The sequence below is a fragment of the Bubalus kerabau genome, chromosome 5 (assembly GCF_029407905.1).
Source record: "Bubalus kerabau isolate K-KA32 ecotype Philippines breed swamp buffalo chromosome 5, PCC_UOA_SB_1v2, whole genome shotgun sequence".
Taxonomy (NCBI): domain Eukaryota; kingdom Metazoa; phylum Chordata; class Mammalia; order Artiodactyla; family Bovidae; genus Bubalus; species Bubalus kerabau.
This window is the reverse complement of record NC_073628.1, coordinates 82,442,576-82,469,834: the sequence shown is the minus strand read 5'-3', so window position 1 is coordinate 82,469,834 and position 27,259 is coordinate 82,442,576. Positions and strand designations below refer to the sequence as shown.

The following is a 27,259-nucleotide window of genomic DNA, read 5'->3' as shown; positions in this document are numbered from 1 at the left end:
CCTGCACCCGGCCGGACCCAGCTAGACCCCATACTTCTGGTCCCAGCCCTCAGGGACCTTGCAAATAAGCACGTGCACATCTGTAAAGACACCGTAGTAATTGCCATGGAGGAAAGGATGGGTGTGTGTGCACTAATTTAGATCGAGCACCAAGTCCAATTTAAGTTTGGTTTCTGAGAGCTGTCTAGAGAGGAGGGGAAAGGGTGAGTAGGAGGGAATTTATTGCTCCTTCAGTTTTTTATTTTGCTTAGGACTATAATGGGGCCATCCTGCCTGTGCAGCCAGGAAGATGGCAGTTTCTTCTGCACCCTGCGGCAGGGGCAGGAGCTAGGCCAGGGGTTCCTGTTTGGGTTTTGCCCGGTAGGCCAGCCTTGGGTGCAGGTGTTGAAGAGGGAAGCTGTGAGACTTCATTTGCACTCCCCTTTCTTTGCCATGTTTAGACTGATTTGGGAAAGTGAAGAAAGATGACCGAAGATGTGATCAGCAGGGAATAGCACATTCTGTTGTGCTGATAAACAGTAACATATTGGAGCCGAAATGTGTAAGGATTCCAGTGCCAACTGACACTGAAGTTAGCAAGCATGTGGCTTAATAGAGAAAAGCCTGAGGGTCCCCATGTTTCCACTGCTAATGGGAGGATGAAGTCATTGTGTTCAGTAAACAGAATCTTTCTTTGCAGACATACTTGGCTAAAACCTCCCTTTTGAGGGAGGCCTATCTTTTGACTTTCTAGGCAATGGCAACCCACTCCAGTACTGTTATCTGGAAAATCCCATGGATGGAGGAGCCTGGCAGGCTGCAGTCCATGGGGTTGCTAAGAGTAGGACACGACTGAGCGACTTCACTTTCACTTTTCACTTTCACGCATTGGAGAAGGAAATGGCAACCCACTCCAGTGTTCTTGCCTGGAGAATCTCAGGGACAGGGGAGCCTGGTGGGCTGCCGTCTGTGGGGTCGCACAGAGTCGGACACGACTGAAGCGACTTAGCAGCAGTAGCAGCAGGAGGTGATGGTATGGTGACTGCATAAATGTCCTGGGGCTTTTCTGTCCTACCTGCCTGGTGACTCCTGCAGGGTTAGGATGTGATGCACTGTGTGATACTCGTGCAAAGTGGAGGTGTACCACCATAATGGTGGTGGTTTCATCTTTTGGAACATTTGTGTATGAGATAGAGGTCTCCTGAGAAGAATGCTGGTTTGTCCCTTTTTTTTTTTTCCTTTTTCAACCACCATATGAAAGATTGCTTTTCCTAATTCTTTTTTTTTTAAGTGGAGTTTAGAGACTTAACAGATATCGACGAGATATCTTAATTTATTTAACCCCAAATATTTGATTGATAACAGAAAAACCTCTTTGGCATTGACCTATGACCAGTATTGGATAGATACTGTGTATGTGGTATCTGTGCGATAAAATTTCAGAAAGGGACAGAATCTGCTCAAGGGATTTTCGCTAGTGGTAAAGAACCTGCCTGCCAATGCAGGAGACATAAGAGACCTGGGTTTGAGCCCCGGGTCAGGAAGATCCCCTGGAGAAGGGCATGACAACCCACTCCGGTCTTCTTGCCTGGAGAATCCCATGGAGAAAGACTATAGTCCATGGGTATAGTCCGTGGGTAGCACAGAGTCGGACATTACTGAAGTGACTTAGCACACACACAGGCAGCCCTTAATTCCTGAGGGACTGGGTTTCAAAAGTTTATAAAGAGTTATTTGAAACTTGAATGACATCTTCATGTAGAAAGATGTAATTGCCTTCTGCCAACCCTGGTCAACTGACATCAGAGAACTAGTACTGATAACAGAGGTTTGATTTTAAGGGGTCTGAGAGGAAGGAAGGGGCATAAGAGAAGAGAGAAGAGGGCACATTTCCTTCCTCTTAGTGTTTAGAGGCTTGGAGCTAAATGTTGAAATAGGCAAACTTGCTGTTGTCACCTTCCTTTTTTGTGCATCTCCTCTGGGTCCCAAGGTGTCCACCACCACCTTTTTTTCAAGTTCCCCTCACGGGACTCCCCAGCCAGGTGGCACTTCATCCTCAGAGCATTTGGGCTCCTTGTCCTTGCCCCCCCCGCCCCCAGCCCAAACCCCTTCATTTCCCCAGTAATGCTATCTCAGTTAGGTGTCTTGTACCTAACATGCAAATGGACTGACATCCTCTAATCACCACCTAAGTCTTTCTGTTTTCTTTCATCTACCCACCTAGCTCCTATCTATCTAAACAAGTGAAGCTTGTAAAGTTTGCCTCTCAGATGATTGATTAACAGGGAAGAAATGTGATGCTTGGGAAAGACTTTTTCTCAGGAGGGGTGTGATAATGTGACTTTCTCCTTTCTTAATTCTGGAGAGTCTTCAAAAGTTCTGAGATGTTGGTATTGTTATGTAATCAGCTCTTGACAGGAGCCGAGTGAGGAATGTCTGTTTGTATGCCCTGAGGATATTTCGGGGATGAAGGTGATGCAAGGAGAGATTCTTCTGTCGTACTGCTTTCTTCAGAGGGCCTAGCTTGTTCAGTTGGTGTTGTGTAGATGTCAGGAGGAGCTGGTTTTGTCCTGTGGAAATGCGAATCTGCTGGTCCATTGAGGGAGAAGCTCTTACTACCTAAGAGCTAGAAGCACCCAGCAATCAGTCCATGTTTGAAAAAAAAGTAGCAAACAGGTCTCATGTAAGTGGCAATTCCTGCAGATTGCTTATGGCTTCTTAGGGTGGTGTTCTTATACCAGGCTTCATGGGCTGTGCTTTGGTTCACTGGAAAAGAAGGCTATAACTGGAGGTTGATGTTTGCTGTAGGCATTTGAAAAAAAGAGCTAGAATACTGGCCTAGTTATGTAGTTGGCAGAATTACTTGATGTACATTTGAGACTTCAGCTGTAAAACTTGAAAGATTTGTGAAAACCCCAAATTTGCTCTTCATTTTCAATTTGAAGTTATTTTTCTTGCTCTTGGTAGGTTATATAATGTTAATTATATTTGATCTCCTTGCAGTCCAAGGGACTCTCAAGAATCAATTGTTCTATATTTGTCCTATTGATAGTTATTGTTGTTATCCTCTTGTGGTGCCTAATTTATAAATTAAACTTTATCATAGGTATGTATGTGTAGTATCTATAGGACTATAGTATGTCTCCCCATAGTATATATGGGGCTCTGTACTGTCTGTGGTTTCAGGCATCCACTGGGGATGCCTGGCGGTCTTAGAAAATATCCCTCTTGGATAAGGAGGGAACTACTGTTTATGTAGATTTATAAATCAGAAAATATGTGTACTTTGTGAGATTGTGCCTTGCTAATTAAAGAAGTGTAGTCACTGTAGGTGGGTGGTGTTTTGCATGGTGCAAATCATCTGAGCCTTTATGTTTTGTCATATTTAATCCTCAGTGTCACTGCTGTGTATAGAGTGATTTCCAGTGAAATATGGTGGGGCAGAGAGAACAACCTCTGTGTCCTGACTCTGCCACTTCATGTTGTCTCTTTCTGTGCCTTGGACAAAACAGTTAACATATTTAAGCTTCAACTGTAAAACAGGAATTGTACACTCTTTCCTCCAGAGGCTTAGCCCGAAAGTCTTGACCAGTTAAACATTTTGGAAAGTTATATTTTAGTGTTTAATGAGAAAAGACAAATGTGTATATGCTCAGACTCTTATTATTTTTTTTTTTTTTTAACTATTCAGACAGATTTTTGAAAATGCCAAGTAGGAAATTTGCCGATGGTGAGGTGGTAAGAGGTCGATGGCCTGGGAGTTCGCTTTATTATGAAGTAGAAATTCTGAGCCATGACAGCAACTCCCAGCTTTACAACGTGAAATACAAAGATGGAACTGAACTTGAATTGAAAGAGAGTGATATCAAGGTAAGCGCTCCTTGGTTTATAGACCATGTTTATAATAATTGGGAAATCCTGGTAGGTGTGGTTTTTAAGCTTAGAGCAGTCAGGTGTGGCTCTCACACTCCTGCTTTGGGTCATATCCTGATTTTGGCTCTGGAAGTGTATGAATGAGGCACAGTGCTGTGTTCCTCAGAAGCTCCCAGTCTGCTGAAGTCAGACACTTAGATCGCACTCTCTCTGGTTTAATGCACTCTGCCATTCTGTGACAGCTTGTCATGGGTGGTACTGGAGCATAACAAGAATAGGGAAGGGCTTGGGGTTTTGGGGCAGGCTTTCAGAGCTGAGTGCTGAAGACAGATCGAGAAACTCAGGTGATGGGGCCAGGGGCTTCCACAATGGGTTGTGTGCCAAAGGCTTGGGTGGGGGTGGACACAGACAACCAGTGCTGAAAGGCTGTGGTGGACAAGGGCCAGAGGAGGGTTAAGAAGGAACCAGAACTGGAGGGGTTTGGGCTTCATCCTAAACACTGAGATTTAATCAGGAGAGTGACATTAGTTAGATTTGAGCCCAGGGCTTCTCAACTTATCTGGAGGACCTGAGCTTGAAAATATCTGATCCATGGTATATAAGTACTTATTAATATATCATAATTACTAGGCAATTGAAAAAAAAAAGTACAAAATAAAAGCCCTGACTTTTAATTCTCAGATTCAATAGACATAAATTGACTTGGCCAAAATGCTATAAAAATTTCTACTCACTTCTTCTCAATTTCATTCCTTGTCCCAGATCAGTAACCCATCTCGAGCCCACAGCCTATGGACCACAGTTTGAGTGCTGTAGACCAGGGGTCTGTGACGGTTTTGAGTAAAAGGACAGGTTGCAGATGTCTGAGGCACTGTGCCTTGCTAATTAAAGAAGTGTGGTCACTGTAGGTGGGTGGTGTTGTGCATGGTGCATGCAGCGTGAGAGTAGGTCTGGGCATGGCAGTGTCTCAATGAGATTTTATTCACAGACATTGAACTTTGAATTTCAGATAATCCTCATGTGCCACCAAGTTTCATTCTTCTTTTGAATTTATTTGCAGTCATTTAAGAACTGTAAAGCCATTCTTAGCTCTGGGACCACACAAAGTGGGTGGGAAGGATTTGTTTGTTTGCCTTCCTTGAGGTAGTAGTTTGCCTTCCTTGAGGCCTAGATCCCTGGAAACATTTGGAGTAGGTTAGGGCAGGGTAAAATATTACTAAGTAACCCAGTCTTGGACTTTTTTCAAAAATCTGACTGTTTTATTTGGAGTGAAACGGTGGGACTGATTTTCTTGTTATTTTTTGTGTGCTCTTTTCTTTTGTCCCATCATCTGTCTTTTTTTCTTTAAAGATTTTCTTTTCTTTTTTTTGATGTGGACCATTTTTAAAAGTCTTTATTGAATTTGTTAACATATTGCTTCTGTTTATGTTATGGTTTTTTGGCCGCAAGGCATGTGGGATCTTAACTCCCCGACCAGGGATCGAAACCTCCTGAATCAGGAGGGGCAAAGTCTGAACCACTGGACTGCCAGGGAAGTTCCCATCTCAGTCTGAGTCAATGTTATTGTATCTTTTGTATATGCTATTGGGACAATACATAGCTACTTGATTTAGAATAGGCATTTCATGGCAGTACCATCAAAGGAGAGTTGGGAGTGGAAAGGGAGCCTTGGCCTCAGGAGAGACGGGCCATGGCCCCAGTTGTCATTGGCCTCATTGGATGGATGCTCTGTTCCCGTGAGCTCCTGAAGTGACTTTAGAAGCACTAATGCCAATCACCGCCATTGCTCCCTTCTTGCAGCGTGGGTCTGCATGTGTTATGACTTAAACGCTGAAGCTCTGCCTTCTCCTCCCTCTCTAGCCTTTAACCTCCTTCAGGCAAAGGAAAAGTGGCTCGACTTCTAGTTCTCCCTCCAGACGCCGGGGGAGCCGCTCGAGGTCTCGCTCCCGGTCCCCTGGCCGGCTCCCAAAAGGTTCCCGCCGATCCGCCTCAGCATCCTACCAGGCTGACCTGAAGGAAGCAAGGAAGGAAGCCAGGAAAGACATGTTGGAAGTTAAACTGACTCCGCTGGTGCTGGTGCGTGTGTTTGGGAGCCCTCCAGCCTCACATAACGTTTAGTCTGCCCAGATCACGTCTCCCCCTTTATGTGTCTGCATGTGATCTGCAGTTAATAATATTAAAATGTCAGGGAAACATCAAATCTAAGGTGGTGAGTTGGAAAGGTTACGTTAGAAAATGAATGTTTGGAAGAATAGAAGGTATAATGCTTTTAAGTGCCATGAAAAAGAACGTTTTTAAATTTTGAGTGTTACTTAATATTGTGGTTTTAAAAGAAAAAAAGCAGTGTTTAAATTTTAAATAGATGCAAATTATAGATTGAATTAAGTTTTTATCGTAAATAAAAGTTCATGTAGAAAATAATGAGACAAATAAATTTAAAAAATTAAAAGAAAAGAATGAGACATAATATATGGTATAAAAACATTCTTGCTTAGTATCACTGTACTTAATTACCTTCTGTACTCAAAGATGACACTTTTAATTGAATTACTTTCACAGTTCAAGGTTGGAAATATTAGGGCATGCAGAGCCTGTAAGACCTTGCACAATGAATAATTTGGATCATAGACCAAATCAAAATTATAAATAAACAGAATTGAATAAATGTCATTGTTTACTCTCTTCACTTAATGTTACCTCTTTCCTGGAGAAAATGCACACAGATTTTTAATAACCTTAAAAAACTGGATTATTACATAGTGTTTTGTAGTCAGATTTAAAAATTTTAAGATATTTGGAATAACCGTCTATTATATTTTCCTACATCACTTTTGTTGTTGTATAGTATTGTTTGGATTTACTATAAATTGTATGGAGGTAACGTAATTGTTAGCACCCTTGTTGATAGGCATTTAGCTTTTTTTCTTTCTAAATTTTCATTATTATGAACAAATATTCTTACATATCTGATATATCCTTAGGATAAAATCTTATAAGTGGAACTGCTCTGTCAGATGGATAGAGTAGATTTGAGGCTTTTACTGCATATTGCCAAATTGTTTCAAGAAAGTTTATACCAGTTCAGGTAGAGTATGAATGACTATTTTCTCATTCTGAGTATAATAGTTATTAGTTTGTTTTTTTTTTTTCGCCAATATAATCATCAGAGATTTTCAACTCACTGTTTTAAATTGCATTTTGATGATTATTAGTGAGTTTGAACCTTGTCAGTGGCTGTCTTTACTAGTCAGATGACTCGGGGTAAGGAACAAATGTTGTATGCTTTCTGTCACATGTCATTTTTAGCTTTTAATGACCACTATATTTTTTACAGTGTAACTTCCTTACAGTCCTGGTGACCCAAGAGCTACAGACTAGCTTTGCTTTTTACCAGTTGAGCCCTGGGCTCACCATGGACTCATTACTGAGTTGAGGATGGTGTGATGTGCATGAAAGACCGTACTTAGACTGCACGTAGCTTTGACATCATGTCATCCTTGTTCTTTTGGACTCCTGATTGTGATATTTGCATTACTTTGCTTCAGTGGATACCCTGTCAATTTGCTGTCATTATAGTTTAGGGTCAGTTGACTGGCTATGTTACAGGATTACGCTTGAGGTTGCTGTGGGTCACATGCTGGACATGTGCAAAACCACTGCTTAGTGGCTCGTTGGCACTTTGATAAACTTAAGTATATGTTGAATGCTGTCACTGCTCAGTTAGACCTTGATTTGAGCTAGAACTTGGTCCTCTATTAATGTTGTCTTCTGATAGCTAGCCCCTCAAAGGATATATTTATCTTTTTAATTTGTTTTCCTCCTATTGCTTTATTAGCAGTATAATCTGTCTGTGACTTTAAAGGAGCAAAGTTACAGATTTCAGCCATACATTGCCTGAGAAATGTTTTGTAAATTTAAGTCCTTCCTTTTGTACCATCAATACAAAATTCCCTCCACTGCTTAAAGAGAATGACATCAAGGAAAGAGACTGAGTTGAGAAAAGAGAATTAGGGAGAGAAAGTGAAGTGAAAGTGAAGTCGTTCAGTCGTGTCCGACTCTTTGCAACCCGTGGGCTGTAGCCCACCAAGCTCCTCCGTCCATGGGATTCTCCAGGCAAGAATACTGGAGTGGGTTGGGAGAGAAAATGTAAGGTTAAATAAAAATGAGGTAGATGAAATTGAGAAAATAGGCAGTTCATAGATTACTAGTAGTACTCTGAAAGTACCCACTATTTCTTCATTTCCTATTATTTAGAGCATCTGTTATTGAATAGTGAAATTGCAAGATTTAGTCTAATTTTGTTTAAAAGATGAAACATTTTATGAAAAATATTATATTACAGAAAAATCCAAATGAACTCTTTGGCCAACGCAATAGAAACCTCTAAGAGCCAATCTTTTGAAGATTGGGAAATTCTAGTCAATTCTATTCCATTTCATTTTTAGCAAAAATAGGCTGAAATAGGCTGAGTTCAGACTGTGAAAGTCTTTCATTGGTTTTATTGCTTGGTTTCACAATACTGAATTTTTACCATCATGTTCCCTTTTACTAAATTGCCATTCTTACGGTTAAAATGTTTTATATTCTTCAACTTAGAAGCCATTTGGAAACAGCATCAACAGATATAATGGGGAGCCCGAGCTCATCGAGAGGAATGACATGCCTCACAAACACACACAGGTATGACGTGGCTCATCCCTCCTCTTGGGCCATCTTTTTCTTAAAGTGACTTTCTCTAAAGAAGCACATTGAAAACCATCATTTTCCTTAGAATCTTTTCTAAAATTCTGTCCTTGAATTAAGACTGAACATAGAGGTTGTCATACTGAGTGAAGTCAGAGAAGGAGAAATATTGTATGACATCCCTTATGTGTGGGATCTAAAAAGAAATGACACAAATGAACTGAATTACAAAACAGAAAGGGACTCGCAGACTTAGAGAATGAACTTGGGTTGCCGGGGGGACAGGATAGTTGTGAAGTTTGGGATGGTCAGGTACACCCTATATTTAAAATGGTCAACAAACAAGGACCTGCCATATAGCATGTGGATCTCTGCTCAGGGTTATGTGGCAGCCTGGGTGGGAGGGGAGTTTGGGGGAGAATGGATATATCTATATGACGCATGGCTGAGTCCCTTCGCTGTTCACCTGAAACGATCACAACATTGTTAATCGTCTGTGCCCCCACACAAAATAAAAAGTTAAAAAAAAAAGACAGTGTAATTTAACAAATTTATTAGTTTATATGGCTGTATTAAGATACTGAATTAGTTAATGTGGTAGCATTTATGATACTTATTGACTATAGATACTTAATACTTTTTATTTTTTAAATAGGAAAAATTCCACTTGTCACAAGAGAGTAGTTATATACCTACACAGTATAGCCTTCGTGGGAGAAGAGAAGAGATCAAATTAAAAGAAGTAGAGTCGAAGGAAGAAATAGTTGTCACAAAAAGACCTGCATTGTTGAGAACCTCTGAAGTGACGGCCACACAGTCGAAGGACTTGGAGTTCGGAGGAGTGCCTGGTAGGCATCAGAATCAGCCTGGGGAGGGCAGGAAGGGTGGGCGAGTGGCCATTGCTGTAAAGTGAGCAGGAAAGGCCTTTCTCTGAAGAAATCTGTGGGCAGCCAGGGAGTGAGCCTGGTAGGAGCCTGGGAAGAATTTTCAGTTAGGAGGAACAACAGGTGCGAAGGCCTGAGTGGGAGTGTTTGGGAGGGTTATCATAGAGGAGAAAGGGTGCCCTTGTGGCTGTATGTAAAACTCTTAGCGATGTTTTCATAGGTTTTGAGCACAGAAGTGTAAAATGATGAAGGGAAGGTTGGTATGATAGTTGTATGTAGGAAGGACAGTGAATGATTGGTGATTGGGAAATCTGCTAATAATCAGACCATGGTGCCAGGGCCTTGCTTGGCAGTAACACTGGGAATAGGCTGCATGCTTCCAGTGGGGTCATGGTGTCTACCTTACCTGCTAGACGGGTTGCCTTTGAGGGTCAAAGATCTGAAGCATTCAGAGGTGGAGTTATTAAGTGGGTGGAGTTGGTGAGGTTTTATGAGGTTATACCAAGAAAGGACTTCTTGGTCAAATAGTTCAAAATTCTGCATGGCTTAACTGCTGTGTATTTTATAAGTTGTAACTCTAGGTGGTGTCCAACATTGCTTAACAGTCTGTGCACATGCTACATAAATGTGATACTGTTTTTTTTTTTTTAATAATTTTACTTATTTATTTTTGGCCCGCTGGTCTTCATCACTGTGCAGACTTTTCTCTGGTTGTGGTGGGCAGGGGCAGCTCTTTGTTGCCATGCTTGGGTTTCTCACTGCGGTGGCTTCTCTTGCTGTGGAGCACGGGCTCGAGGGGCATGGACTTCGGTAGTTGCAGCTCCAGGTCTTTAGGGCACAGGCTCTAGCCCTGTGGCATGTGGGCTCGTCCCAGATCAGGGAGTGAACCCACGTCCCCTGCACTGACAGGCAGATTCTTTGCTGCTGAGCCATGAAGGAAGCCCTGAATGTGATACTGTTTTAATTATTAGAAACTTAGGGATATAAAGTTTTCTGTTTTTTAAAGATTAGACCAATAGATAGTTTTTAGATGTTCAGTCTTCAGATTGCTGGAATCTCAACATATCTACTCCCATTGTGGTTGGATTTTGAATGTTTTAGAGGTTGGTTTCTGAGGTGGAATCTAGCTCTTCAGTGCTGGGTGTGTGCTGTTCTTTTACTACTTTTATGCCTGTGGTTGCTTTCCCAGAAGATGTAACAGGTGGACATGAGGACTATCTCATGGAGTATTAGACGTTGGTTTCAAACAGCTAGCCAGACTTGAGTTCTGACCTTCACTAGAAACTCAAGTGATTCTTGAAAAAAAATAAACTAGCCTGGATTGAAATAAGAGCCTTGAATGTTCACTGATTATTTACAGGTGTTTTTCTCATCATGCTTGGCCTGCCGGCCTTCCTCTTCCTGTTGCTGTTGATGTGTAAGCAGAAAGAGCCCAGTCTTCTGAATTTCCCACCTCCTCTGCCAGCTTTGGGTGACTTATGGGAAACCAGAGTCTTTGGGGCCTACCTCCTCTGGTTTCTCCTTCAGGCTCTGTTCCACTTACTGCCGATTGGAAAGGTAAGGTTGTGTTGGTGGGGCGGAGTGTAGTGAGGTGGTCTTCCTTCCACGCCTGTGTTTATGTGAAGATATTGATAGTAGTTTTAAGGTTAAAAGCTGTCCATGGTCACAACCACCCAAGCTTAGAAATTTTCGTTTGTTAAACCTTTATTCTTTGTGTTCTATAACACTTGCTTATCAAGTAGAACTTTAAGAATCTGATTAAGGGTTCTTGTGTAACTTTCCAAACCAAATAGAAAAGAATAAGCTGTTTTGCAGAATAACCCGAATAATAGCAGAGGTTTCTGGGGAAGAAAAAAGTTTCCTCATATGTCATTTCAGGTGCAGAATTTTAAATTATCAGCTGATAGGGTACTGAGCTCAATGGACTTTAGTCCGCTTCTTTTGCTTTTTAAAATATAAGTTTTCTATTTTCATCTCAGAAATTTGTTGTTTGGACCGTTGATCTCACACGGTGTCTTTAAAACTTGTCCTCATTGCTGAGTATAGTCTTTTTTTTTTTTTTTTTTTCAGTAGAATCCTCTACTTGGATATATTTAAAGGAACATGAGATTCCTTAATGAATAAATAATTCATTTAAAGATCTTATTCTTAGGGCTTTGCAAGTTTGCCAACTGTCTGTAGACGAAAGGATCAGTTTTATTGGGAATGGAGAATGCCAGTGATAGGAGGCTAGAGCTGCAAACTTTAAATACTTTGGGACCTCACCATAACAGGGGCCTTAGAGAGGATTCTTGTGATGTGAATTTTCAGGTATTCTTGCGATGTGAATTTTCAGGTATTTTTGTAATAAGACTCTACAGTAAAAACCACAAGTTCAGATAAACTTAAGTAAAGTTAGGTCAACTAGATAATATTTATTGAGAAAAGCAGTTTTGATGGGGTTTATATATATTTACTTATAAATATATATATATGTATTTCACAGACTAAAACCAAACACAGGAGTTGTTAGATACCTTTAATAGATAAGAATCATTTGAAATTAGCCTGTGGTTTTGCTAATCCTGTGATCTCATTACATTTCTACTGGGTTCCCTTTCACAGCCAATGAAAGAGTATAGTAGTTTGGCCGAAGACAGATGACACCATATTAGTATTTTATAATTTATAATGAATTTTGCTGTTTCTGAATATTGGGGAGTAAAATTTAGTTGCCATTGGGCATGTGAACTTTTTAACTCATCCCATTCACATGTGTTTCTTGAGTACCTTTTAATGGGGATGCCGTGGGTGATCCACATGAAGAGATGCAATGGTCCAGTGAACATGCTCACTGTCTCTTAATGGAGATAAAAGAATCACATGAAATGATTGAATAACTGGGTGAGCATATATTTATAAATAGCAGAGCAAGAAAGTATATGAGTTCCTGCCATCAACTATGTGGGCCATAGTGAACTGGGTGAGTGGGGTTGAACCTGATTGAAAGGACTGCACAGATGTGAGGTGCTGGAGTTGTTCTCCACTTTGTAAGCAGTGGGGAGTCATTGAAGGATTTTGAGCTGGAGATCAACTAGATGTACAGGTTTTTGAAAACACATCTAGTCTTGTGGTGGGACATGGGATGGTTGGGGGAGGGTGGCTGTTGCAATAGTCTGAGTACACAGAGAAGTCACTACTAGATCTGTATTTGAGATAAACTCCTGAAGGTGGAATTACTTCACCAAAGGGCATGCTGCAAAGATTTTTGAAACTTGTTATTAAACTTTCCTACCAAAAGACAGTCCTCCTTGTTGGGCATATTTAGGTGATTTTACAAGACACACACACACACACACACACACACGGTAAAGTGATGTGCTTTATAAATTTTTTAATTAAAAAAAACTTTTCTTTTAAGGTTGTAGAAGGAACACCTCTTACTGATGGAAGAAGACTCAAGTACAGATTAAATGGTAATTTTTTTTTTTTAAGACTCAAACTGATGACTTGATAGCACAGACTTTTGGGTGTTGTACTCTTAAACTATCAGAGCTGATTGCACCAGAGCAGTAAAAAGTAAATTATTTCTTAGTAGTCTAAAGGGCATGCAAATAAACTGCTCACACCTGCAGCCAATATGTCAAAATTATGCTGTGTAGAGTAACAAGCCCCTCAGTCACTCTCTTCCTCTCTCCAGTTTTATTCTCTTTTTATTTACCTATTTATTTATTTTTGGCTATGGTGGGTCTTTGTTACTGCCCGCAGGCTTTCTCTAGTTGCAGTGAGCAGGGGCTACTCTGTTTGCGGTGCACAGGCTTCTCACTGCAGTGGCTTCTCTTTGGAGCACAGGCTCTAGGTGCGTGGACTTCAATAGTTGTTGTAATGAGTGAACTCAGTAGTTGCAGATCCCAGGCTCTAGGCATGCAGGCTCAGAAGTCATGGTGTATGGGCTTAGTTGTTCTGCAGCACGTGGGATCTTCCTGGACCAGGAATCAAACTAGTGGTGTCCCTTGCATTACAGGTTGGATTCTTAACCCCTGGACCACCAGGGAAGCCCCAGTTTTATTTCTTAATAGCATTTATCATTCACTGAAGCAGTTTTGCATAAACATTTTATCATCCTGAATCATCTCCATGTTGTGAAGTCCTGCACTGATGTGGGCTTCCTGGCCACTCCTGCTCTTGGGAGTTCTTGCTCATTTGCTCCAGCCGCTGGTCTGTGGGCCATCTCTAGGCTATATTCTCAGTGCTTTTGCCTGGAAAACTTTCCCCCAGTGTCAGCTGCCTCATTTTCCTCTATGATAGGCCTTCCAGACATCAGTGTGCTGGTCTGTTCACGGGGGTCTCTCCATGAGAAGGCGGCTTGTGGGCTGGGATTCGGCTGTGTCTTTGTGGTATCCTCCGCATCAGCAGAGTGACTGGCCTGTAGAAGGCGCTCATTAGGGGGAGCTCTGAGTGGATGGAGTGGAAGTCTCACTGAACATCTCAACAAGAGGGCCTTGTCCCTCTTGATCCAGCCCCTCCTGTGGTAGGAGTGTGTGCTGAGGAAGAGGATCAGCCCACCTTTGCCATGTAAAGACTGATGAAGTTTCATTAACTTAAGCAACAAATGTATATATAGTGTGCTGCACTGTGCTTAGTCACTCATTGGGTCTGACTCTTTGCAACCTCATGGACTGTAGCCCACCAGGCTCCTCTGTCCTTGGGGATTCTCCAGGCAAGAATACTGGAGTGGGTTGCCCTGCCCTCCTCCAGGCATATATATAGTGTAGTTATCCTTAAATGATTTTCCATTGTAACTAGACTGAGTAGACCGTTTTCCTTTCCTTGGGAATTATTATTATCATTTTTAATTCTTGGACTGTTTTAATCCTGTCACTTCTCACCTGTCTGACTGCGGATGCTTTTTTCAGTGGCTCACCTAGCATCCACTGTATCTGAAATCCCTCTGCTGGGCTTTAGTGTGTAAAGCATCGAGCCTAGCTCAGCACCTGACCCATGGTGGTTGCGTAACACTTTTCTGCTGCTACTGTCAGATATTTTGTTTACTTTGACCGGATTCCTTGCTTCTGGAACCAGCTTTAGAACCTGTCCTACGCCTTGTTTCCCCAGTGAGGCTGAATCTGGGGAGGGATGGGTGGTGTTCACTTCTTGCCATCAGGTCTGTCACTATCTGTGTTTTGTGGGCTTCTCTCTAGGTGCCCATTTACTTCTGAGTGCTCTGCTTTTCTGTTTTTGCTTCCCTTTGAAGGCGCAGCTCCTCCCAGGCTGAGCACAGTAGCCCTGGGCTTGGAGCTGGCAGTGGCTGGACCAGTTTTGCTTGATCCTTCTTTTTAAAATTACCTCATCTGATTACTCTCACTCTAGCATTATAAGATTTTACCATTATAAACTAAGGAGAGTCCTAAGATGTTTTGAATAATTTAATCCACATAGGCGAGAGAGCAAGAGCAAGAAACTGCTTCATCTACCATTCTTTTTCTTTAATATTCATAAATTTTATGAGCGTTAAATGAGTGTTTTACAAGTTACTCTTTAGAGTAAACATGATATGTGGAAAACGTGGATTTAAATAGTTAATTAGAGATGACGGTTTTACTTTACAAAAACTTTGGTTTCAGAATTCTTTTTTTTTTTAATTTAAAAAAAATTTGTTTTAATTGGAGGATAATTGCTTTACAATATTGTGATGGTTTTTGCCATACATCAACATGAATTGGCCATAGGCACCCATGTGTCCCCTTCCTCCTAAACTCTCCTCCCACCCCCCTTTCAGAATTCTTATAATATCTACCTCTTTTCTGTGTTAGACTGTTTTTATCCAAATGTGATTTGATGACTTAGAGGACAGTTTTTGCAGACACTTGACTCCCGAAAGGAAAACTATTCCTTGGGTCAGAAGAAAAAGCAGACACTCAGCCTCTCTCTGTTGAGCTGTACCAGGGCTAGCTCGGAACAGGGGTTCCTCTTGTGGGGCCTCGTGGGCTCTTTTACTTTGGAATGGACATTGTCTCTGGGCCCCAGCAGTCCCTCCCTGGTGTCTCCAGCCCGCTGGTCCCCTCAGTCTCCTGCCCGGCCCTAGAGGGGGCATTCATGTTGGGGTATTCTCTGAGGGCAGGGTCTTGAGGTCTGTGTTTGGGAGATAGAGTATGATTCAGGGTCCTTTGAGACCATTATTGATAAATTATTTCAGGTAAAAATATTCGTAATTTATAGCCAAGATTACCCTAGGGTTTTAAAATGTGTCCACCAGGACTTCTCTGGTGGCTCGGATGGTAAAGCGTCTACCTACAATGCGGGAGACCCAGGTTCAATCCCTGGGTTGGGAAGATCCTCTGGAGAAGGCAATGGCAACCCACTCCAGTACTCTTGCATGGAAAATCCCATGGACAGAGGAGCGTGGTAGGCTACAGTCCATGGGGTCGCAAAGAGTTGGACACGACTGAGTGTCTTCACTCACTCACTTTAAAATGTGTGTTTGGCCCAGCTCTGTCAGTAATTAGCCATTTGACTTTGGGCCTGAGCGTTTGGACTATGTGAATTTTGAGGTTCTTTCATGGTAAATTTTGGTGTACCTCTTTTCAGCTGTCTCTTAATTAAAAGCAGATGACTATTCACAATGAAAAATAAGTATGTCATTATTAAGTACTATTAATAATTATGTTATTAATTAACATACTATTATTGATTAAGTATGTATGGGAGATGTAGCATCTGTATTGAAGACTGCTTGTTCATGCACGTGTGTGTATTTAGCCTGGATAATGAAACTAAGACTTTGAAAAATACTGTTGCATTATTTTATAATGGTATAAATCTCTTGTGAACCCTGGGTTAACATTAATTTTTTGACCCCCCCCCCCTTTTTTCTTTAAAGGATTCTATGCTTTTATCCTGACATCTGCACTCGTTGGAGCGTGTTTCTTCTGGAATGTAGAGCTGTATTACGTGTACCGTCACTTCCTGCAGTTTGCGTTTGCAGCCGTTGTTTTTGCCACGGGCTTGAGTGTTTACCTCTATGCCAGGGCTTTGAAAGCGCCCCAGGATGAACTGTCGCCGGCCAGCTCTGGTGAGCAGCGTTAGGCTGCGTGGGTCCCATGAACGCCTCCCACGAACGTGCCCTCCCACCCCCACTTGCCCCCCAGCATCCACGTCTAGGCTTTCATAGAATTCTCTTCTTTCTTCAGTTTATGAGAGATGAGAAATAGGAAAAAAAAGATGAAAAATAATTTGAAGAAAATGTGATTCTCCCCTCATGCTTTCCTGTTTGTTCTTCTTCCTTTTTTAGTCACTTGATGACAGTAAGACATTTTAATAAGTTACAGCATTTCAGTAACATTAGTGTTATAACCATTTATAGCTTATGTTATATTTTGTTTGAAACAGTGCACCTCCTTTTTTAAAAAATCAAATAATAGAGATTATAAATTGGTCAGTTCTAACCTAAAGTATTTAAAAACATTAAAAAAAAAGGTGACTTATTTTAAAAATTGTGAGACTACATTAAAAAAAAAAACTCCAGTTCCCTCAAAATCCAGGAATCTGGGCCCCCTAGGTCCCATGCCTGTGGCAGCATGGATATTTCCAGATGGGACCGGCGTCCCCTGTGTGTCCCCCCCTGACTGTCTGCCAGGCTCTTGCAGATGACTGAATTGTGACCCTGGGGAGTAGACAGCAGTGCAGGTTTAAAGTCTCATAGTTGGGTTTGCAACCGTTTGGATAAAACCTTTTCCCTTCTTAGGAAATGCCATCTATGATTTCTTCATTGGCCGGGAGTTAAACCCTCGGATTGGTACTTTTGATCTCAAGTACTTTTGTGAATTGCGTCCCGGATTGATTGGATGGGTATGTCTTTTTTTTTTTTTTTAAATTTCAGTTCAGTAGTACAAATTAGTCTTGCATTTAGAAAGAAATGTAGACAGTTTTGAAGTGAGCTTATAGGTGGTATGTTTTTAGGAATAATTATAAATTTCCATAAATTTGTCTACTTCAAATATTTTCTTAAATATAGTCCAAAGGGTTAAGATGTCCTGTTATAGGTTATTAAATATTAAAAGAGTTTGTATTATTTTGACGATATCAGTTTGTGTTTATGTATGAAAATAATAGTGTAGATGAATTTATGAAGAAAAAATATATTTTCTTCCTTTAAAAAAAAATGTGCTTTTACCTTATTTTAGACTTGTATCAAAGTTGCAAAAGTAAGAGTTCCTTCACACCACTTTCCCCAATGTTGATGTCTGACAGAGCCATAATATAGTTATCAAGAATAGCAGTTAAAAAAGAGAGAAAAAAAAAATGACAGATTCACCTTTTATAGTAGTTTTAATTAAACCCATAGACCTTATTCAGGTTTCACCGTTTCCCACTGTTGGCCTTTTCCTGTTCCAGGACTCTCTTCAGGGCCTGACCATGCACTTGTTTCTTACTTGGTGTCCTCTAGTCTGCAGCGGTCGCTTAGTCGTTCTTTGTCTCTCATGACCTTGACACTTCTGAAGAATACTCAGTTATTTTGTAAGAGGGCCCCTAGATTTGGGTTAGTCCAGCATTGTCTCATGATTGGAGTAGGTTGTGTCTCTTTGGCAAGACTCCCACAGAATAAGTGTCCGTCTCAGTACATCTTGTCAGGGGATTGATGTGTCTCATCACTGATGCTGGCTTCTCAGTGAGGTGTGTCGGCAGCTTTCTCAGCTGGGAAATTACCACCTTTCTCTCTGGAAACTGTACCTGCCCCTTTTGTTTTAGGTGGTCATTAACCTGGTGATGCTTTTGGCTGAGATGAAGGAACAGAATCGCGCTCTTCCATCATTAGCAATGATTTTGGTCAACAGTTTTCAGCTCCTGTACGTGGTAGATGCTCTCTGGAATGAGGTAAGTAATTTTTAAGAGCCTTGGAGTCAGATGGCATTGGGTGTGGGTGAGTGACTTTTCTCCTCCAAGCCTCAGATTCTTACACACAAGGTGAGGAGAACCTAACCTGCCTCCACGGCTTATGAAGATTAAATGAAACGTGGGTCCACGTGACACAGTGAGCTGACACACAGGGAGCGCTAACAGGTGGGAGGTGTCCGTGCATGTCAGCTGCTCTGTCAGCCGCTAGATATTTAAGATCTGTGAATCTTGAATTAGTGGGTGTGACTGATTCATATAATTAAAACTTCTTTTCTTAGTGATTCTAATGGATGAAAATGGATGGATCAAATACTCTCATTGAATTCAGTTCAGTTAGTAGCTCAGTCGTGTCTGACTCTTTGCAAGCCCATGAATCGCAGCACGCCAGGCCTCCCTGTCCATCCCAACTCCCGGAGTTCACCCAAACTCATGTCCATCGAGTCGGTGATGCCATCCAGCCATCTCATCCTCTGTCGTCCCCTTCTCCTCCTGCCCCCAATCCCTCCCAGCATCAGAGTCTTTTCCAGTGAGTCAACTCTTCACATGAGGTGGCCAAAGTACTGGAGTTTCAGCTTTAGCATCATTCCTTCTAAAGAACACCCAGGACTGATCTCCTTTAGGATGGACTGGTTGGATCTCCTTGCAGTCCAAGGGACTCTCAAGAGTCTTCTCCAACACCACAGTTCAAAAGCATCAATTCTTCAGCACTCAGCTTTCTTCACAGTCCAACTCTCATATCCATACATGACCACAGGAAAAATCATAGCCTTGACTAGACGGACCTTTGTTGACAAAGTAATGTCTCTGCTTTTTAATATGCTGTCTAGGTTGGTCATAACTTTCCTTCCAAGGAGTAAGCGTCATTGAATTAGGATCGTATTTTTTGGATTATCAAGGAGCAGCTAGTTCTTAAATACTGGGGGAGTTGTTTTATTGTTGGTGTTTCAGAATACAAAGAATAACTTTAATCAGATGGATATAAAATCAGAAATCATGATACACTGAGGAAACCAGTTTAAATGACACTGATCTCTTAATGTGGCTTTTCTCATACATTGATGCAGGATCAATTCTTTCTGCTACTTGAAGACTGGCAATGTTTGCTAGTCTCTGTCTCACCTAAATATATTACTCTTGAAAATATATTACTCTTAAAACAGTATCTTCTTTGGGTCTGTTCTACAACTGTTTTATCATTTACTATTATCTTTGTAATCATCTCCTCCAAATTCTAAATTAAGTTTTCTTTCAATTTTAAAAACAAACTTGATGGTCCTACATCATGATGTTCCAAAGCAAGTGTTCATGGCACCCTGTTGACATTTTGAGAGAAGGTCCTTCTTTAAGATGTTTTTGAAAAATTGTATTATTTGGTTATACTCAGTCAAGGCGACTTTGAGAACTTGATATTGATATGTCGATAATCTTCCTTTTCTTTGGGAGGAGATTAGGACCTCTTGGAGGTAAGCAGATCTTGAGGACAGGTAGCCACATTTGGACTCTTATTGAGCTCCTACCACTAAATGCGGACCTGGGCTCAGCCTGGGAAACTGCAAAGATGTTGGGAGCATCTGATACAGAGTCCTCTGAAAATTCCAAAATTCTCAGCCATGTTTAATACTCAAAATTAAACATGTGTTCTGAAGTTAAAAAAAACACCAGCTCTTATAAATGCACTTCATCTTGCCAGTTGGAGGTCTTTCTTTGATTATGTAATAAATAGATGCTCAGAAGATGGTAGGATATGTTTTACAAGTCAGATGATATTTCCTCTGTTGTTTTATCCCCTCAGAGATTATTTTTTTAAATTCCTATCTGATGATGAGTAATTCTTCCTTCGAGTTTTCTGTCTTGTCATGGAAGTCACTTTTTAAGTGACTTAGAAATTCATATTTTCTAGAGATTGAAACAAACGTTGACTTCTGTTAATTAACAAAAAATGATTGTGTCTTAAGGCAAAACTCTCGAGGCAGTTTTTTACCCAGGGTAGCGGATTAAAGTTGGGAAGTTATTTTTTAAATAAGTCATCACTGTCTCAGCCAGATTATAGTTAGCATCTTGAAGAAGAAACTTGATTTTGTGGTTTTCTTTAGTATCTGGGATGCTGCTGTTTAGTTAGCAGATGCTTAATAATTTTCTTACTTGATTGAGTGATAGAAATTCCTCTGTGTGTTAATGTGGCACACCTTGAGAAATAGAGACTATGAACATAAATGTGAATGACCCTTCCTCTGAGCCTCTGCTCTGTCCTGCAGCCCTCTGAGTCCCTGGGAACTGGGTGGGGTTGGGGGTCCTCCCCGCCCCTCCTGGCACTGGGTGTTGGTATCTTGTCCCTTCCTCTGCCCACTCCCATGTGCCCCTGTCATCGTCCCTCGTGTGCTATCTTGGCTGCTCCCCAGTGCAAAAGAATAGGCGTGTTGACTAGAGGGAGACCCAGCAGGCCCGGAAATTGTAACATCCATTTTTCTGTTCTGTGGTCTTTTTGTTTGCTTTCTGGGGAGGGGGGAATACATTTTGGAGATCTCACTCTTTTTTTTAACCTAAAACATTGACTCTTTAATAGAGATTATACTTGCTAATTTTTCTGGTCAGTGTTGGGTACTAGAGTCTGAGGCAGGTTAGGGATGCCCTGAGACAGGGCCGTCTCCACTTCCAGGGCCTGCGGGTTTCTGGCTCATGCCAGCCAGATCCACAAGAGAGTGTATTCAGGCCCTGGTTTACCCCGAGCAGTGAAGCAGGCAGTTTCCCATGATGCTGGGTGGTGTGGACAAGCTACCTGAAAAGCTAGATTATGCTCAGAAGTTAGGTTCGGAAGCCTGGTGTGCTGCAGTCTATGGGGTCACAAAGAGTCGGACACAGCTTAGTGACTGAACAACATTAGCTAGGTCGGCGCACCTGTACTCGGTGCTGGGGTGGAAACTGGTGCTCCCCGCATCTTCCAGTCAAGTAGAGAGGGCCGCTGAGCTACAGGACAGTCAGTTGGCTTCAGCGAGTGGTGGGTTGAGGAAGGCAGTACGGGCCAGGCTTCAGCTGCAGTTGGGGGAGGGTGTTCCAGGCAGAGGCGGGGAGGCAGAAGAGGCATTGGGAGCTCTGTGGTTCAGGATCGTGGAGGGAGTGGCTAGAGTGACAGAGGATGAAGCAGAATGACTCAGTGTGATACCTGTGCCAAGGGAGACAGATCCCCAGTCCTGCCTTTAAACATTTTAGGTTGCTGTACCGTCTCATCTTAGAGGATGAGATGGCTGGACGGAATCACCGATGCAATGAATATGAACTTGGGCAAACTCCAGGGGATGGTGAGGGACTGGGAGGCCTGGTGTGCTGCAGTCCATGGGGTCACAAAGAGTGGGACACGACCGGGTGACTGAACAACAACTACCTTCCTTTAGCTTTTTGTAAATTTGACTGTAAATTAGTACTTTATTTGAATACTTTAAACATAGAAGCTTTTCTTCCCAAACTTTAAAACATTTTTTTCCCTTCTCTGTACCCATTTAGGAAGCATTATTGACAACCATGGACATTATCCATGATGGATTTGGATTCATGCTGGCTTTTGGAGATTTGGTGTGGGTTCCATTTATCTACAGCTTTCAGGCCTTTTATTTAGTCAGTCATCCAAATGAACTGTCTTGGCCAATGGCTTCTCTAATCATTGCTCTGAAATGTGAGTATTAATTTCAGTCTCCGTGTATTAAATACTGTGTACTGAGTCTGTTGTACTATGGTATCTACATGTTTACAGCAGGCCCTTTTAAATGGCCATGATTAGCTCAAGTATGAAATAATCTGTGATGGATGAGTTGAGTCATAAAAGATTCTTGCATCTTGCAAAGAGAATGGATGCTTCTTCCTTGGGTTCTTCAGTAGTTATTTAAACATCATTTTGAACAAAACACCTGTTTAAAAATTTATTCAGTTCAGTTCAGTCACTCAGTCGTGTCCGACTCTTTGCGACCCCGTGGACTGCAGCACGCCAGGCCTCCCTGTCCATCACCAACTCCTGGAGTTTACTCAAACTCATGTCCATTGAGTCGGTGATGCCATCCAACCATCTCATCCTCTGTCGTCCCCTTCTCCTCCTGCCCTCAATCTTTCCCAGCATCAGGGTCTTTTCAAATGAGTCAGCTCTTTGCATCAGGTGGCCAAAGTATTGGAGTTTCAGCTTCAACATCAGTCCTTCCAGTGAACACCTAGGACTGATCTCCTTTAGGATGGACTGGTTGGATCTCCTTGCAGTCCAAGGGACTCTCAAGAGTCTTCTCCAACACTACAGTTCAAAAGCATCAATTTTTCAGCGCTCAGCTTCCTTTACAGTCCAATTCTCACATCCATACATGACCACTGGATAAACCATGGCCTTGACTAGATGGACCTTTGTTGGCAAAGTAACATCTCTGCTTTTTAATATGCTGTCTAGGTTGGTCATAATTTTTCTTCCAAGGAGTAAGTGTCTTTTAATTTCATGGCTGCAGTCACCATCTGCAGTGATTTTGGAGCCCCCCAAAAATAAAGTCAGCCACTGTTTCTACTGTTTCCCCATCTATTTGCCATGAAGTGATAGAACTGGATGGCATGATCTTAGTTTTCTGAATGTTGAGCTTTAAGCCAACTTTTTCACTCTTCTCTTACACTTTCAAGAGGCTCTTTATTTAAAAATAATACAATTATTGTTAAAAACAATACAATTTTATTGTTTTAGTAATGGTTCACTTTTTTTTTGTTGAGAGCCCTCTTTTTCTGGTAGTATCTTGAAAAATAGGAAGATGGTCTTGCCTTCCTAGAGCTTATGGTCTTACAGAAGAAATAACACTCTCAGACACTGGATTGAGGCACAGGAAGAGTCTAGAGGAGGGACTATTAGAGCAAATATGATGGGAGTTTAAGGTAGAGAGCACGTCTCTCTGGGGAATATCACTGTAAACTTATTGGAGAATGTGGTGTTTGATCTGTTGGGTGGCTGAAAGTGGCATGGGGAGACAGATACATTGGACAGAGGGAACAGCTTGACCAGGGTGGTGGGGAAGAGTGAGGAGTACAGCTTGGCTGATGGCAGCAGGTTGGATTCAGGATGGGTTTTTTCTTTTGTTACACTGGTCATTTAACACATCCACCAGAGGAAGGGCAGGGAAAGTGAGCACTGAACTTCAAATGTTGCTAGTTTCACTACACTAATATCTATGGTAGAAGAAAAATTCAAGTCTCTGGTTGAAATTAAGATTTAGTTTCACTATTGGTTTGGTTAACACAAGCCTGTGTGTTATTCAAGACAGGCTATGTCTATTTTACAGTGAAGCTAAAAATGGGGAGTTAGAGTTATTTTTTACTACTTTATTGAGGACTGATGATACATAGTCATATGTCAGGGCCTCTTAGTTTTGACATTTTGAAATTTGAAATAAAGCTACCAGCATAAGAGGCTTGCAGTGGGATTTGGCATATGTTAATATTTATGTGCATATTGTTCTGGTACAGATTCTGAGCTATAGTTTTATTAATGAAGCATTCATGTTATGGTCCGTAGATATCATAACTAACAGATGAACTCCAGTATTGATTTTATTGTAATGTGGGCTGCAGTAGATTTTATTCATGGGTGCACCATGAATAGTAATGCATATTCGTTAGTTTTGCCTTCAAGGTGTCCCCAGGTAGATGAGGAAAGCTATAAGATAGTGAGATATCAGGACTGGATCTTCTTTTGTCATCCTGAGATTGAGAGGGTTTGAATTGTTCTTAAGAAATCAGACTCTTCTGTACTTTGGACATTTCCTTGGAACACAGGAATCATTTCTAAATGAAATTACAGATGCTTTAAAATAAAGATTATATGTAAATTGTTAACAAATGAAATTTTTAAAAAATTACAGTATGCGGATTTGTAATCTTCCGATGTGCAAATTCTCAGAAAAATGCATTCCGGAAAAACCCCGCTGATCCAAGGCTTGCACGTAAGTATTGGTTTATATTTATTGTATTTTTGCATTACGTAAAGATTTTATGTATCTGCTTGTCTTAGAATCCTTAAACATGTATTTTTAATTTCTGTATAGATTTAAAAACCATTCATACTTCAACGGGAAAAAATCTTCTTGTTTCTGGATGGTGGGGTTTTGTTCGCCACCCCAATTACTTGGGTGATCTCATCATGGCCCTGGCGTGGTCCCTCCCATGTGGTAAGCATTCAGGAAGAGAGCTGATGGACTCTTTCCCAGGCCGCCCACACATGTCTGTCCTCTGTGGGTCTGGGTGTTGTCTCTGTTAGAGGTTGGGGTTTCTCGTTCCCCAGCTGAGTGCTGTGTTCTATTTCCAGCACCTCATTCATCCTGTGTCTGAGGGGAATTAGGAATTCACAGACCGTGAAGTTTTACTCTAAAATCCTGCAAACAAAACTTTGTTTTCAACTGTGTCTGGTAGCTTTTTTCCTAAGCGGACTATGTAGGAATTAATTAACTTTTTATTCATGACTCGCTGTACATGGATTCGGAAAAAATTTGGTTCTTAAGAAAAGGCACACATGGCTTTGTGTGTGTCCGGGTCAGCCCACGCCCTGCAGTGCTGTCTGCCCTGCTCTGCCTGCCCCGCAGTGATGGCCAGCAGTTCTCACCCTGAGCACCAGAGGGGAGGAAATGGAGAGATTTGCTTTAATTAGAAGGGCAGATGTTCTGATTATGAAGGATTGTTAGGATGGATTAATCCCTCTTCTCTGAATAGCTTTTAATTCAAATACTACCTCCTGCCATGCAGCAGTGGGATTTTATGAACTGGTTTAGTTGTTTCCCCCATTATTGGAGAAAATGGAGTAATGGGACGCCCCAGTTTTAGGCTATTTGGGGAAGCGCAGGAAACAATGTTGTGTAGTTGTGTAGTGAAAAATAAAAATACTAGGTAATACTGTTTACTTTTGTTCCCCAGGTTTCAATCACATTCTGCCCTATTTCTACGTGGTTTACTTCACCATCTTGCTGGTGCACCGGGAAGCCCGCGATGAGCAGCACTGTAGGAAGAAGTATGGCCTGGCGTGGGAGAAGTACTGCCAGCGAGTCCCCTACCGCATAGTCCCCTACATCTACTGATTCCGCTCTGGGCGCCCTCTAAATGCTCCTGCAGTTCTATCTTCCGTTTGCAAAAAAAAAGAAAAAAAGAAAAAAAAATCCAAAATGAACCTTCTTTCATTGCACTGACAGAATCTGTATATTTCTTTTTCAGGCAGGACTATAGATAGAGCCAAGTAGTAAGTCTTTTCCTGTAGCCATGTTTATTGAATCATAACAATTAACATAAGGAAAATATAAATAGAATTTGCACTTAGGAAATTTTTAATCTTTAAAAATCTGAGAACAAAAAACAGTCTTATAAATGCACTGAATACTGATGTTCAGGATTTTTGATTACCTTTCAAATTTTGATTCTTTTGTCCAGTTGGTTTGGTTTTTGTCTTAAATAAAAACACTGTTACATTTTAAAGTTCACTTATGTTTTCTTGCATTAAGGGGATAGAATTTTCATTTGTTTCCCTTTAAATTAAATCATTTTCTAGTTATGTGATTTGAAAGTAAAAACCGACTGTTCAGTGCTGTACGGGAAGGGGAATAACCGATAGTGGACACTGTTTAATGAAGACCATTAGTAGTGGTTTGCTTAACCTCAGCTTCTAAAACTGCATTTGAAACTGTAAATACATAGCTTTTATGTAATATATGGTGACTTCAGGTTTTTCTGTATAGTATTTTGAATGTGAAATAATTTTCAGAACTAAGTATTGGGTTGGCCAGAATATTCATTTGGGTTTTTCCATAAAAAACCTGAATGAATTTTTTATCCAACCCAGTATCTTTTAAACAAACATTTGCAGTATTTTGATTAAGTTTTGTAAAGTAATACATGTGAATTAAACATTTTGAAACAAGGAGAATTCACTTAATAGTGTATGAAAGATGCTATTAAAACATAGGAAGGGTATTTTTCCCTAATCCAAAGTTTGTGAATTTGGCTTTGCTACCTCAATTGCAGGTGTTTGTTTGCCTTTATAAACTGTTGCAAATAGAAAAATAGAATAAATATATATTTTTGGAGTAACATCACTATTTAAACCTTTTTACACAGATTGGTGTTTAAAAATTCGCCATTTCCAGAAAGGCTAATATTTTTATATGTTTTTGACTCTTTTAATTAAACTGTGTTTTTGCTACTGTTAGTTCATGCAGTGTATACTGTATTTTGCATATCCTTTATATTTACAAAACTCTACTCCCTGTTAAGGAGTGTTGTGTTCATCTTTTGAAACCTATTTGTCTAAAAGCAGTTTAAGGGAATAGTTTAAAATCATTTGTTTTTAGTTTAACAGATGTGTATAAGGTAGCTTTAGCCATTAAATTCTACTTAAGTTGATATAGTCTCATTGTTAATTGTCCTATAATGGAACAGTAGCAAATTCACTAAGCTTTCATATTCAGAGTTAAATTGTTCTCAGTATCTTAAACATAGGCAAACCTAATAAATATAGTCTGTATGTTGGGGTTTTCAATTATACATTTTATATATGAGCCATTTAGATAAGCAGCGTTGATTCTGTGCTGCAGTTTGAAGTGTATATAACTGTGCTTGTGTTGATGTGATCATGAAGTTGGTTTGCTCAAGCGTTCCACATCCTGTAATCTTTAAATGTGGTTTTGGTGAAATTGTCAGTGTTTATTAGTACTGATGTATGCAAGCAGTTTTTTTATGCTTTTCTTCTGGCATCAGAAAATGTTGTCCCAGCTTGTTCTATACTAGATTCACCAATGAAGCGTTAGGGGAGGAAGAAGGACCATTCATTCTTTCCTTGGTAATGAAAAAAGGGCTGTTACCAACACAATGTTACAATTTGTTTTTAATTTGTTTTTGACATTTTTTTTGACAAGTTTTATAATGAAGTTTTAAGTTGGAAATAAAGTTGAAAATAAAGATGTTGCTTTGACCACTTA

At 40.8% G+C, this 27,259-nt stretch overlaps 1 protein-coding gene across 4 annotated transcripts in view; it reads left to right on the top strand.

Annotated features, from left to right (window-relative positions):
* LBR (lamin B receptor) overlaps positions 1 to 27,259 on the top strand; it is a 28,252-nt gene extending 993 nt beyond the window's left edge. The window contains exons 1-14 of one of the 4 annotated variants that reach the window (XM_055581989.1): positions 2,508 to 2,662; positions 3,671 to 3,849; positions 5,713 to 5,928; positions 8,449 to 8,532; positions 9,191 to 9,383; positions 10,780 to 10,976; positions 12,820 to 12,874; positions 16,279 to 16,470; positions 17,143 to 17,246; positions 18,147 to 18,272; positions 21,792 to 21,960; positions 24,164 to 24,244; positions 24,347 to 24,469; positions 25,209 to 27,259. In XM_055581989.1, coding sequence (XP_055437964.1) covers positions 3,685 to 3,849; positions 5,713 to 5,928; positions 8,449 to 8,532; positions 9,191 to 9,383; positions 10,780 to 10,976; positions 12,820 to 12,874; positions 16,279 to 16,470; positions 17,143 to 17,246; positions 18,147 to 18,272; positions 21,792 to 21,960; positions 24,164 to 24,244; positions 24,347 to 24,469; positions 25,209 to 25,369 — 1,866 coding nt within the window. In that variant the 5' untranslated portion in view covers positions 2,508 to 2,662; positions 3,671 to 3,684 and the 3' untranslated portion in view covers positions 25,370 to 27,259. Of the gene's footprint in view, positions 1 to 2,507; positions 2,663 to 3,670; positions 3,850 to 5,712; positions 5,929 to 8,448; positions 8,533 to 9,190; positions 9,384 to 10,779; positions 10,977 to 12,819; positions 12,875 to 16,278; positions 16,471 to 17,142; positions 17,247 to 18,146; positions 18,273 to 21,791; positions 21,961 to 24,163; positions 24,245 to 24,346; positions 24,470 to 25,208 lie in introns of those variants that run through there. The other 3 variants (XM_055581988.1, XM_055581990.1, XM_055581991.1) reach the window with 3 other exon arrangements.